The sequence below is a fragment of the Podarcis vaucheri genome (assembly GCF_965113315.1).
Source record: "Podarcis vaucheri genome assembly, chromosome: 7".
Classification (NCBI taxonomy): Eukaryota; Metazoa; Chordata; class Lepidosauria; order Squamata; family Lacertidae; genus Podarcis; species Podarcis vaucheri.
Window position 1 is genome coordinate 27,142,621 of NC_138765.1, and position 13,467 is coordinate 27,156,087.

At 47.9% G+C, this 13,467-nt stretch overlaps 1 protein-coding gene across 3 annotated transcripts in view; it reads left to right on the forward strand.

The window, feature by feature from the left end:
• Positions 1-13,467, forward strand: part of ASAP3 (ArfGAP with SH3 domain, ankyrin repeat and PH domain 3) — a 75,696-nt gene that overhangs the window by 19,436 nt on the left and 42,793 nt on the right. For all 3 annotated transcript variants that reach the window (XR_014221802.1, XM_082231525.1, XM_082231526.1), the window contains exons 2-3: positions 5,310-5,382; positions 8,554-8,699. Coding sequence is in view for 2 of the 3 variants with exons in the window: in XM_082231525.1 (XP_082087651.1) it covers positions 5,310-5,382; positions 8,554-8,699 (219 nt within the window). In the remaining variant the exon portion in view is untranslated. The remainder of the gene's footprint in view (positions 1-5,309; positions 5,383-8,553; positions 8,700-13,467) is intronic.

Genomic DNA, 13,467 nt, shown 5'->3' on the forward strand with positions numbered 1-13,467 from the left:
TCAGTTTGCCGTGAAAATCTGGCAATTAGCCCTGACAGAAAAATTAACCACCAAACTCTCTCCTAAAGCAAGTAATAAAACTGTTAGTCTTAACCTTAATCCCTGTCCCCTGACTTGCACTGACTGGCTAAGCCAGGCTTTCTGATATTTTCCTTCCAATCCCATTCTAAATATACCCATCCCATGCCAAAGGCTTGGAGTGGTAATATCTACAGGGGAAACATGTTTATTGCTACATCCCAAGCTTTGATTTATACAGCCAGGGCATCACATCCCATTTGCCGCTTGAGGTGGAACAGGAAGTGCCTCCCTGCCCTGCTGCTGCTGCTGCTGCCGCTGACGCCAACACCATCCGCTCTGCTATCACTGCTATCACTGCTAATTTCAGTGAAGATCACACCAGTTTTGGGTGAGATGGTGCCACCACTTCTCTTGCTTCTGGAGGAGGCAGTGGGGTAGGTGGGGTGCCTGCAGGAGTGCTGCCTGGGGGACTTCTGGCACCTGAGGCAGCCTCCTCCCCCTGCCTAATGGCTCTGCCAGCTGCATACAGCTAAGGTGAAAAGCTACAGCGTGCCGGCATTGCTGATTTAGGGTCAATAGCTTGTGGTCAGGGCCGGATTTAGGTTTGATGAGGCCCTAAGCTACTGAAGGTAACCGGGCCCTTTATTTGTCCAGCTGTCCTTTGTCAGCAACAAATTGTCACTGTTTTTTTGTGTTGGATATATGCTATATGGTAATTTATGGACCTAATAGGTATCTAAAGCCATTTGCACATAACAAATAGGAGCCTACACAACACAAAGCACTGTTGCTGTATGTAGGTTTTGTTTTATTTGTTTTTTATCTTATATTTTCCTGCCAACCTAGCAGTTCGAAAGCATGTCAAAGTGCAAGTAGAAGGCGGGAAGGTAAACGGCGTTTCCGTGTGCTGCTCTGGTTAGCCAGAAGCGGCTTAGTCCTGCTGGCCACATGACCCGGAAGCTGTACGCCGGCTCCCTCGGCCAGTAAAGCGAGATGAGCACCGCAACCCCAGAGTCAGCCACAAACTGGAACTAATGGTCAGGGGACCCTTTACCTTTACCTGTCTTATATTTTGGAAATGTACATCCAGTTGTTGTTTTTCTTTTAATTTTTTTGGGGGGCCCACCCAAGAGAGTGGGACCTTAAGCTACAGCTTGTTTAGCTTATACATAAATCCAGCACTGCTTGTGGTTGTTCCTTCTTAGGGAAGAGCTGTGCGGTAGGGGCTGCCCTGATCTCAGAGGTGGAAGGGAAAGAATGCTTCAGGAGAGCAAGACAGATGGAACCACTGCTAGCTTCATCTGTAACTTGAAGAACTTGCTTTTCCTTCCTCCCTCTCATTACTTTCCCCCTGTGTGTCATATCTCTCTTGAGTTGTGAGCCTGAGGGCAGGGGCTGTCTTAGTATTGATATTATTATTTTGGTCTTGAGAGACTTTTTGGCTACAGGGGTGGTGTGGAATTGCTCATTAATAAGAATAAAAATGCAAAACTCATGCAAATTTGCAAAGCAGCTGATCTCTGGAGACCCTCTGGGTGTGGATGAGCACTTAACAGTAATGGACATTTTGCCTCAAACGGCCAAATAGAGAGATGTTGAGGCTGGTGCCTCTCCTTTTTACTGTGGCAGAAAGGCGTCTTTAAGATCCTGCTTTGTATTATGATTCTTTGTTTGAATCCCTCCCAGCAAAGGCAGAAGGAAAGTTGCTTTGGATGGAAAGGAGGGCTCAGGAGATGGACCTGTTTCCACATTCACAGAGGCTCCTGTTCGGCTGTCGGGGGCATTTTACACTTTTGGTGCCTCAGCCCCAGCTGCCTTCTTTCTGTTCTCCATGCATGCCAATAGCTTGGTCGGTAAAGCATGGGTTTACATCAGTCAGGGTCATGGGTTCGAGCCCCACACTGTGCAAAGTATTCCTGTATTGCAGGGTGATGGACTAGATAACCCTCATGATCCCTTCCAACTCTACATTTCTATGATTCTACGATTCAGATACCTTCTGTGTGCATTTGTAAGGACACAATTCAGCAGAGATCTCTGCCAACCTTTTTAGCCTCAGTGGCTAGCTGCTTGACTTCTCCTTTTGCATGAGTGAGGTGAAACAAACCAAGCAGTCTTCAGTTAACCATAGTTTCCCATTTTCTCTGAACCAGGAAAGATTGTGACATCTGAATTACACCACTGACAGTTGGTTTCTAAACAGTGAAATACCGGTACTTATGCACTAGGAAGTAATAGCATGCACGACAAAAGGACAAAATGCTTTGCTTTCTTTAAAAAATACAATTGACTGACCTTCTTTGGATGACCTTGGCTATCATTTTATTGGGCAGTATAAAATGTCACTGGAATGGATGCTCTTAAATCCCACTGTAGTTTCTCTGGTGTTGCAATTTAAGTCTTGAATATCTCCTCGAACAGGCCTTTTAAACTTTACTGTGAACCATTTCTCCCCCTCACTCCCTGATACCTGAAATTATACCCCTGGATGGAGAGGCACCTTCAGGGATACTGTAACCATGGGCAAATGACTGAAGGGGGAGTATTTGGCCTCCAGAAAGGAAATCCCTTCCTACTATTAAAGGTTCCTAGTCTTGATGGCTATTTGCTGCCAGCCAGGATTAGAGACAGGCAGCATGCCTGTGAATTCCAGAGAGGGCTATGATTCTCCTGCCTCCTGCTAGGCAAAAAGGATACTGTAGATATTCTGATAGGGCAACTAAAACGATCAAGGGGTGGAGTGCAGGGCTTTGAACTTTTTAGCTGAGAGGAAAAAGTGAGCAAGAGGTGACATGACCGAAGTTTCTAAAATTATGTATGACATGGAGAAAGTGGAGAGAAAAGTTCTCCCTCTAGAGACCCTGGGGACGTGCAATGAAGCTGAATGTTGGAAGATTTGGGGCAGATAAAAGAAGGCACTTCTTCACATAGTGCATAGTTAAACTATGGAACTTGCTCTCATGGGAGGGGAGGCAGTGATGGGCACCACCCTTTCTCACCATGTCTTTGATTCAAACGGATGTCTGTCTGTACTCTCCCTGAGCGCAGCCCAATTCTGTAATCGGCTGTGTCTTTTGAAACATACAGTGGTGCCTCGCAAGACGAAATTAATTCGTTCCGCAAGTTTTTTCTTCTTGCGAGTTTTTCTTCTTGCGAAGCACGGTTTCCCATAGGAATGCATTGAAAATCAATTAATGCGTTCCTATGGAAACCGCTTGCCAGGCTGGCGGTGCGGAGAAGGGCTTTTCTCCCCACCGCAAGCCTTCAGGACAGGTACGGGAACAGAGGGGAAGGGGCGCAGCGCTTCTCCTCTGTTCCCGGGGCTTGCGGTGGGAGGAGGCTTTTTCCTCCCCACCGCCAACATTCAGAACAGCATTCTGAATGTTGGCGGTGGGAAGGAAAACCCTCCTCCCACCGCAAGTCTTCAGGACAGCCATCCGAAGGCTGGCGTGGGGAGAAGGGCTTTCCGCCCCACCGCCAGCATTCGGAGGAGCCTTCCGAAGGTTGGCTCGGGGAGAAGGGCTTTTCTCCCCACCGCCAGCCTTCGGAGGAGCCTTCTGAAGGCTGGTGCGGGGAGAAGGGCTTTCCGCCCCACCGCCAGCCTTCGGAGGAGCCTTCCGAAGGCTGTTGCAGGGAGAAGGGCTTTCCGCCCCACCGCCAGCCTTCGGAGGAGGTCCGAGGACAGTGGGAAAGACGCGCTGCGCTTCCCCGCTGTCCCGGAGATTTCCCTATGGGCTTTTGTCTTGCGAATGAAGCCCATAGGGAAATTCGTTTTGCGAAGCACCTCCAAAACGGAAAACCCTTTCGTCTAGCGGGTTTTCCGTCTTGCGAGGCGTTCGTCTTGCGGGGCACCACTGTAGTGGTGTTTTGACTTTGACATCAGAGCCAACTGCTAGGGGCCGAGGTCCCTTCACACCCCCAATAAAATATTTGAGGAGGCTGGGTCCCTCCAAACCTGATGGGCGTTGCCATTCAGATGGTGAGTGTGTGCTGCATCTTGTGATCAGTTACGCAGAATGGTGCTTACCTGCCCCTCCCCGCCTGTTTTGTTCAAGTTGGCACCCTTCCTTGCATAGTTTTGCTGCTGCCTTTGCTGTGCTGCAGTGCAAGACTATTAAATAAGTGGATGCTATGCTTAATGGGTTGTTGCCTGGCTCTTTTATTAAGAGGCAAACCAAGAGGAAGCCAGATAACTTTCATTAGGTGGAATTGCTAAAAAAAGAAAAAAAATTCCTTCCAGTAGCACCTCAGAGACCAACTAATACCCAGATATTTATCTGAAGAAGTGTGTATGCACACGAAAGCTCATACCAATAACAAACTTAGTTGGTCTCTGAGGTGCTACTGGAAGGAATTTTTTTCTTTTGTTTCGACTACAGCAGACCAACACGGCTCCCTACCTGCTCAAAAAAGGAAAGGCTTCGCAACCTCGTCCCAAAGCTTCAATTTTCGTTGCCAAGGATGGGGTTTTAATACTCTGCCTAACTCACACGTGTTGGAGACTGGAGAGATAAATTGTATGTAGTATGTCCTCTCCTAGCCATCAATAACCCGTCCCACAGACACATCAGAAGCTCCTGTATACCAAGTCAGACCATTGGCCCATTTAGCTTGTCTGCAGTGTACAGAGCACACTTGAGTGGTGCTCTCTATACTGGCTGGCAGTGTCTCTCTAGACTTTCAGACCCTACCTGGAGATGCCGGGATTGAACCTGGGACCTTTTGCAAGCAAAACCGTTGCTCTACTGCTGAGCTGAGCTCCTCAACAGACCACATTCCAGTCTCAAGACAGAATGCAAGAGAAGGCAGCAGACATTCAAATGAGGCCCTGCTAGGTGCTTAGGCAGGTTTCAGGTTGCGCCAGGGGCTGCCTGAATGTCTTGTGCCGAGGTCTTCCCCATCATTTGATACCTTTGATCCTTTCAAACTAGAAGCGCCTGTGATCTTCTGCATGCAAAACGTGTTCTTTGCCACAGAGCTATGCCCTTGTTGCAGCCAGGGAGGAGCTGGCTGGAAGCCACACCTCCTTTTCTGCGCTGTTCCATCAATGCATTTTCTCTCTTTCACTCTCAATCTCTGCACAGCCCACCCACCCCCTCCCCATGCTTGGGATCTCTCCACTCCAGATTCGGGTAGCCTGGCAGCTGCCTTGCACATCTGCCACAGGCCGGAGCTTCAAAGAGACTTTGTGTGGCCTGGCAATTCCCTCTTCCCGCCTCCCGGCTTGGCACTGCCCAGCAACTCTGACAAACCTTTGTGTCTTTTTCTCTCTCTCTTTTGCCTCGCAGAGCCTGGATGGAGACCAAGCCATTCTCCAGCGGATCAGGAAATATGTGAAAGCTATTCATGCTTCTGGGCTCAGTAAGTTAATGCTCTCTGCGTGCTGGTGTGGCCGCCAAGGGGTGGGGAAGAGTGGGGGGACACCTTGGGGAGAACGGGTAGGTTCTGCCAGGTGTGTGCAAAGTGCAATCTGACTCCCCTGTACAGTGTGAGCAGTGTCATTTGAATAACCCAGAGTCGAGAGAGAAAAGAAACTTTACTGGGCAAACTGAACAAAAGCAGTGCATAACTTGAGTTGAAATAATCAGGGTTGTGGTTTTTTATGTCTTTTAGAACAGGCCTCCTTCAAAGCAGAAAGATATTCAACAGTGCATACTGAGGGAAGGCGCCCTCAGAACTCCCACAACCAATCAGGGCACAAGGATCATGCCATTCTGATTGGGTGCTAGGCAAACTCTTCCACTACCAGCCCCCTCTTGATTGGCTGTCTTAACTGTCATTAGAATGAACCCTTAGGCTACTAACCGAATGATCCCTGCTGTTGTACTTCAAACAATTGGGGAACTTGGGAAGCTGCCCTACACAGTCAGACCATTGGTCCATCTTGCTCGGTATTGTTCATGCTAATAGACAGTGGCTTTCTACAGAGTTTTAATGCTGGACTATTTCCCAGACCCTGCTTCTCCAGCTTCTTGGTTTTCTGATTTAAGCTCTGCCACCAAGTTGTTGCAGCCCTTCTCTTCTTCTGGATTTTGGAGAAAACCCCTTTAACCTCTTTCTTAGCATTTCACCCTGGTCTAGTTCACAGTCCGTCACCCGCAAAATCTGGTGACCTTACAAGATGACTCTCTTTGGTGGAATATATGAATTGAGATCTGGATTTGACTTCTCCCAGCTTGCCCCATCACCAGACTGACCTTTTGCTTTCCCCACAGAAGCTGTGCTGTTAGTAAACATTCTGTGACAGCCTCCTTCGCAGCTAAACATATTTGGCGATTTTATGAGGTTGCGCTGGCAGCAGGAAGGCAATTTGCCTTGGTGCATGGTTTAGCTGACGTCAGCCTTGTGCAATCCGCTTTCAAAATATATAAATTGCAACACAAGACTTCTGGATTAGGATCTCTTTGAATGCGAAGGCATAACAAAATCTGCACTGAGCATTCTTGCCCTAGAACAGCACATGTGAAGGATTTAGAACCTGCGGCTCTCCAGATGTTGCTAGACTACAACTCCCATCCTCCCCAAGCTGTCTGGGGCTGATGGGAGTTGTTGTTCAACAACATCTGGAGGGCAGCAGGTTGGTGAAGGGGGGCCCCTAGCCCATGATGATGATGATGATGATATATATGCCGCCCATCTGACTGGGTTGCCCCAGCCACTCTGAGAGGCTCTCAACAAAATGCTTAAAACACACCAAAACCTCAAACATTAAAAACCTCCCTAAACAGGGCTGCCTTCAGATGTCTTCTAAAGGTCAGATAGTTGTTTATTTCCTTGACATCTGATGGGAAGGCGTTCCACAGGGAGGGCGTTACTACTGAAAAGGCCCTCTGCCTGGTTCCCTGTAACTTCACTTCTTGCAGTGAGGCAACCGCCAGAAGACAGTTGGAGCTGGACCTCAGTGTCTGGGCTGAAGGATGTGGGTGGAGAAGCTCCTTCAGGAATACTGGCCCAAAGCTATTTAGGGCTTTAAAGATCAGTACCAACACTTTGAATTGTGCTCGGAAACGTACTGGGAGCCAATGTAGGTCTTTCAAGACCAGTGTTATATGGTCCTGGTGGCCACTTCCAGTCATTAGTCTAGCTGCCACATCCTGGATTAGTTGTAGTTTCCGAGTCACCTTCATAGGTAGCCCCCAGTCCCTGTATATGCCACACATGCACCTCAGATTCATTCAAGGGGCCTAAAGGATGGTGTTGGAGGCAGTTCAGGTTTCTCTCGCTGCTAATATTCTACGACCCAGGAGCTCACGGACCACAGTGTTGGGCCGTGCCCTTTACTGTTGTAAGCAGACTGGAAGTGCTCAGGGCTGTTTTTTGCCTGAGGCCTCATTCTAAATAAAGCTCGCTGGATAATCTTGGGCCGGTCACAGTCTCTCATTCTGATTTGTTGTGAAGGTAAAATGGGGAGGAGTATGCCACCTTGAGCTACTTCAAGGAAAGAGGTGATATACAGTGGAACCTCTACTTATGGACATAATCAGTGCTGGAGGTCCATCTGTAAGTTGATCCGGGTCGCTGGTAGAAGTGCCGTTGTGCGCAGGTGCATTCAGCGGCAGCGCACTTCTGCGTGTGCGCAAACAGCAGAAACCGCTTCTGCACGTGTGTGAATCACAGGAAAGCCAGTATTTACTTATGGGTTTGGCGCGGTTGCAACTTGGATCGGGCCCAAGTAGAGGCAGTCGTAGAGGTTCGGCTATAAATGCAGTGCAGTGCAATGAAAGGAAGGAAGGAAGGAAATAAATAAATAAATAAATAAATAATCTGCAGTGTGGGTGTTGGATGTTGCTGGAGATGCAGTGGAAGAGGCACAAGTATGCACCACACAGCCCTCTCCTCACAGCTGCTGGTGCACACCCAGCACTACTGCCACAAAATTGCTTTGCACAATTCAGCACATGCCTACATAATGCCTGCCAGTTGGTGTTCCTGCTGGACTATTAATGGGTGCTGGTCATGATGGATATATATTACCTCCAGGATCAGAGGCAGCATGCCTCCAACTATTCGTTGTTGGGGAACATGAGCTCTCTTGCCCTCACGCCCGGCTTGTTGGCTTCCCAGAGGTGTCCGCTTTGCCACGGTGAGAAACAAGACGATGAACTACGACAAATTCATACTATACATTTAAAACACGCTGGCAGCACTTTAAATAGTCGTTGCTCCCCCCCCCCGGTGAATTCTGGGAACTGTGGTTTGTTTAAGGGTGCTGAGACTTATTTTCCTAACTGAATTACATTTCCCAGAGTTGCCTAGCAAAATGGTTAAACTACTCTGGGACTAGTAGCTCTGTGATGGCAGCTCTCGGCTCCCTTAACAAATGACAGCAGAAGCCACGACTGCTTAAAGCGGTATCATAGTGCTTGAAATGCATGGTGGGAATGTGGTTCAATATAAAGCTCTTGTCTGATCCTGCAGGGCTGTCTTTATGTTCAAATTCCACACACTGCTTTGCTTCTTCCCTGACTTCTGTGGGTATCTGGATCTGGCAGAAACCTTCCTTTCTACTGATTTTTGTGTCGTCTTCCTTAGCGCATGTGGAGAACGAGGAGCAGTACAGCGAAACTCTGGAGAACTTTGGCAACAACCACCTTTCTCAGAACAATCATGAACTTTCCACGGGATTCTTGAATCTGGCTGTCTTCACCAGGGAAGTGACGGCACTTTTCAAAAACCTGGTAAGGGGCGGCATTAGGTCTGCATTTCTTTTCCGTCAAAGATCTCCACTACATTCTTCTTCTCAATCCAAATGTGTACACCACCTATTTAGAGAGAGGGGATATTCAACCAGACTCGGCATTTTTAATATGGGACCCGCTTCTTTAAAAGAAATGAATATGCCAATCTTCCTTAACCTCTACAACTCCCATAAGCCCCAGTCCAGTGGTTACTGTTGCTCACTAGGGCCACATTTGCAGCATACCTTTAAAGCACCATGGTGGGAGAAAACCATGACTTTTTAAAGTGGTACCACATTGCTTTAAATGTACAGTGCGGATGTGGCTAGAGTCTTTTCTGCAGCCCCTTTAAAAAGATCTTTATTATTCTGACATTAATGTCGGAGGCTTTCAGTCCTCTTTCTCATGCGCATCTGATGAGGTGGATTCAGACCTGCAAAAGCTTACGCCATAATTAATGCAATTACGTTCTTCAAGACTTTAAGGGAATCTGTTTCAGCCGAAGCAACACAGATAACTCCCTCTCTGGAAGGTGATGCAATTGTGAAGGTGCCGGTCTTGTTTGGGGCAATAGGTTCCTATATTTCAACCACTGTATTTCCGTAAGGTGTGTTTTCCTTACTGCTGTGTTTCCAGCTATGTGTCCTCTGTTGATGCTGGGGCCCATTATCACAAAGCGGGCTGCTGCTACGAGGCGGTCTGTTTGAGGGAAGGATTTTTATGAATATGGTGGGAACTTTTGAAAGAGCTAGGAGTGAGTGAATCTGTCAATTTCTGTTTCAGTTGTTTATTTTTACAATCTACAGTTCAGTTCTCCATTTCCACATCAGTTTGCATGTGTGTGTGTGTGTGTCTCCTCATGAAGATTCATCATCATCTTAGTGAGAATTCATTGTACAAAATACAAATTTTTATACAGTGGTATCTCGGGTTACATACGGATCAGGTTACAGACTCCGCTAACCCAGAAATAGTACCTTGGGTTAAGAACTTTGCTTCAGGATGAGAACAGAAATCGTGCTCTGGCGGAGCGGTGGCAGCTGGAGGCCCCATTAGCTAAAGTGGTACCTCAGGTTAAGAACAGTTTCAGGTTAAGAACGGGACCTCCAGAACGAATTAAGTTCTTAACCAGAGGTACCACTGTATGCAGTTTTGCCCAACATACACAGTTTTGCAAAGCTATTTCCCCTAAGGAAAGCATTTTATTCCATTATTTTCACTAACTTAGGCATTTATATGTGTGTGCTTACCCTAGTATATGCATTTTTGTACATATCACCGGGTTGGTGATACTCGAAGTACTACAACCTTTGGAGGGTGGCTGTGTTCTGGTGTGCAAATTGTTCGAAAAGTTTGCCTTCAAATGCAAACTCAACTCTTTTCTCACCTGTCCCTAAAAAGGACCATTAGTGTTTGTATTTGTACTGGTTGGGCAGAGGGAGAAGGAACGTAGGCTGCATCTGTGTGACTTTGCTGCTTGTTGCCACTAATGGTGGTCTCTTCCTGCCCCCCCCAGCTTCCCCCTTTAACGTGAATCGGAAACCTCTGGGCAGTGGCTGTGTTGTTTATGGCTGGGGACTGAAGGCACTGAGCAGTGGGTTCTGTGTGCTAGAGCAGGCTCTGGCTGGGTATGTTTGGTTTAAACAGAAGCCCCATGTCTCATATTACAGCCCCCTTGCAAATGTGGAAGGAAAGAAAGAACAAATAAAGACGTGGAAGGAAAAATGTGGAAGGAAGGAAAGGGGGGAAAAACCTGTTTGATATGGCCCTAGCGGAAGAGCACATGAAAACAATGCTTGGGTATGTGCCACTTTAGACTAGGGTAGCTAATATGAGGCCCTCCAGATGTTGCTGGAAAGCAGCTCCCTGACCTTCCAGCTTCTAACCCTGATGGTTGTGGTCTGCTTCCATTGTTGGAGGCAGTAATGCTTTTGAATGCCCATTGCTGGAAGCCACAGGAGGGGGAGAGTGCTGTTGTGCTCAAGTCCTGCTTGCAGGCTTCCCATAGGCAATCTGGTTGACCGCCTTGAGAGCAAGTGGCTTGATCCAGCAGTCTCTTAGGATATGTTGTTATTTTTCACTATGCTGGCCAGAGTTGATGGGACTCCAGCAATGCTTAAAGGGCACCATGTTGTCTACCTAGGGGTGAACCTGTGTCCTGCTTTAGAGAGGACAGCCCTGTAGGTTTGAAGAACTGTCCAGTCCCAAGCTTGTGTCACAGGCATGGAATGTCAAGAATTAACTCTTTATTGTCAAAAGGACACTTAGAAGTTAGGAAAAGGCACGTCCATCAATCCTACACCTCTCAGCTACCCCTAGGTGTGTACCTGATGATGCAGTTGCCGCAACAGAGAGGCCCACCCACCGACCTCAGCTTATGTATCTCCTCCACCCAAGCTTCGTGCAAGCAGGTGAAGACTCCACCTGCATGTGACCTTTTGCTCCTCCTGTTTCATTTGTCTTCTGGTCCTAGGAAACAGTGGAGCAGGAGAGGTGGGATCAGGAGGAGGAGGAGAAGGTGTGGAAGCCCTTGAGTCTACACCAGCTTGACCAATCTCTCCTTCCTCCTGCTCTTGTTCTTCATTCTCCAATCCTGCACTTCTGACTCTCGTCTTCCAGCTGTTACAGGTTCCCCCAGTTCCCTTCTTCCAAGTCAGTCTCCAACCTCCGCTTCTCCCAGTGCCCACGCCTCAATAGCCAGCCAGCACTCCTCAGTATCCAGCCAGTCCCTGACGTCTTGGTTTAAATATCAAGAGCTCTAAGAAAAGGAGAGCAGGAGGGGCCTTGAAGTCACTCTTCTGCAGTTAGATCCTGGACAGCAGACTTGAGCTGCTGTGCTGGACAGCACACAGGTCATATGCTCAAAGTCTTATGGTGTGATGGATTGTATTTCTATTTAGATTATAGTAGTTATTTCTAAACTGGCACACCTAGGCCTGTAGCTCAATGACAGAGCATCTCCTTTACATGTAGAAGATCCCAGGTTCAATCCCTGGCCTCTCCAGCTCAGGACATCTGGCCTGGTGTCCTGTTATCGCCATGACCAACCAGATATCTATAGGAAACACGCAAGCAGGACCTAAGTGCAACAGAACCTCTCTACTCTTGCAGTTTCCTGCAGTGGTATTCAGAAGCGTTTCTGCCTGTGACCGTGGAGGTAGGACTGGGAATGTCCCCTGTCTGAAACCCTGAAGAGGTGCTACCATCCACTGTAGGCTTTGCATTGAGTCAGTGTTTCCTCAAACGTGGGTCCCCAGCTGTTGTTGGACTACAACTCCCACCATCCCTAGCTAGCAGGACCAGGGGTCAGGGATGATGGGAGTTGTAGCCCAAACAACAGCTGGGACCCAAGTTTGAGAAACACTGATAGAAGGACCCAACAGTCTGTCTAGGTATAAGGCAACTTCCTGTGTTCCCATCCATATTCATATTCAAATTTTGTTGTTGCATAAGTGGCCATCCTATGACTACTCCCGCCTTAGGCAGACCCAGCATCCTGATGCAAAACGGTGACATCACAGGAGTGGCTGTTGCCTTCTGTAAAGTTCTTTGAACAGGACTGGTCCTACCATGAAGCAGAATTGAGGCAGCCAGAAATGCTGGTTGTCAGGGAGTGGCAGCAAGGTCCTGGAGGTTACAGAGCCTGCCCTGCACTCCCTAACCTAGCTGCCCACCCCTGGGGGCAGGGGAGGAGAATGCCTCACCAGGAATACTGTTCTGCAAGGTTCACCGAAACAAGCTGAGCACCCGATGGCCCAGGAAGGGCCGTAGCTCAGTGGTGGAGCATCTGTATTTGCATGCAGTATAAGGCCGATTCCTATGCTCTTCAGAGCTGCGCTGTGGTTTCTTCAGCTGTGCCTGTAGCACATCTGTACTTGATCACAATCTACAGCCGTGGTTCCATTTTGCTTTTTCTGAGTCAGCATGTCAGTGGGTGGCACTGATTTAGTTTCGTGTGTAGGTTCTTCAGCACAGCCACATAAAACTCGCAGGGTGGATTTTCTTTATTTTCTTCGCTCCTCCTCTTCCCTCCCAAGAGAGGTTGGTCCGAGACTTAGAATCATAGAAACTTAGAGTTGGAAAGGGACCCCAAGGGTCATCTAGTCCAACCCCCTGCAATGCAGGAACCTCAGCTAAAGCATCCTTCACAGATGGACATCCAACCTCTGCTTAAAAACTTCCAAGGAAGGACTTCTCGTGGGAGTCTTTTCCACTGCTGAACAGCTCTTACTGTCAGAAATGTTTTCCGAATACTTAGTCGGAATCTCCTTTCTTGCAACTTGAAGCCATTGGTTCGAGTCCTATTCTCCAGAGCAGGTGAAAACAAGCATGCTCCCTCCTCCATGTGACAGCCCTTAAGATATCTGAAGATGGCTATCAGATCTCCTCTCAGTCTCCTCTTTTCCAGGGGCAAAACATACCCAGCTCCTTCAAGCGCTTCTCATAAGGCTTAGTTTCCAGACCCTTGATCATCTTGGTTAACCTCCTCTGCACACATTCCAGTTTATCAATATTCTGCTTAGATTGTGGTGCCCAGAATTGGACATAGTATTCCAAATGTGGTCTGGCTAAGGCTGAATAGAATGGTCTGGACACTATGCTTCTGTTGATGCAGCCTAGAATAGCATTAGCTTTTTTTGTTTTTGCTGCTGCATCACACTGTTGACTCATGTTAACCAAGACCCCTAGATCCTTTTCACATGTACAGTGGTGCCCCGCAAGACGAATGCCTCGCAATACAAAAAACTCGCTAGACGAAAGTTTTTTC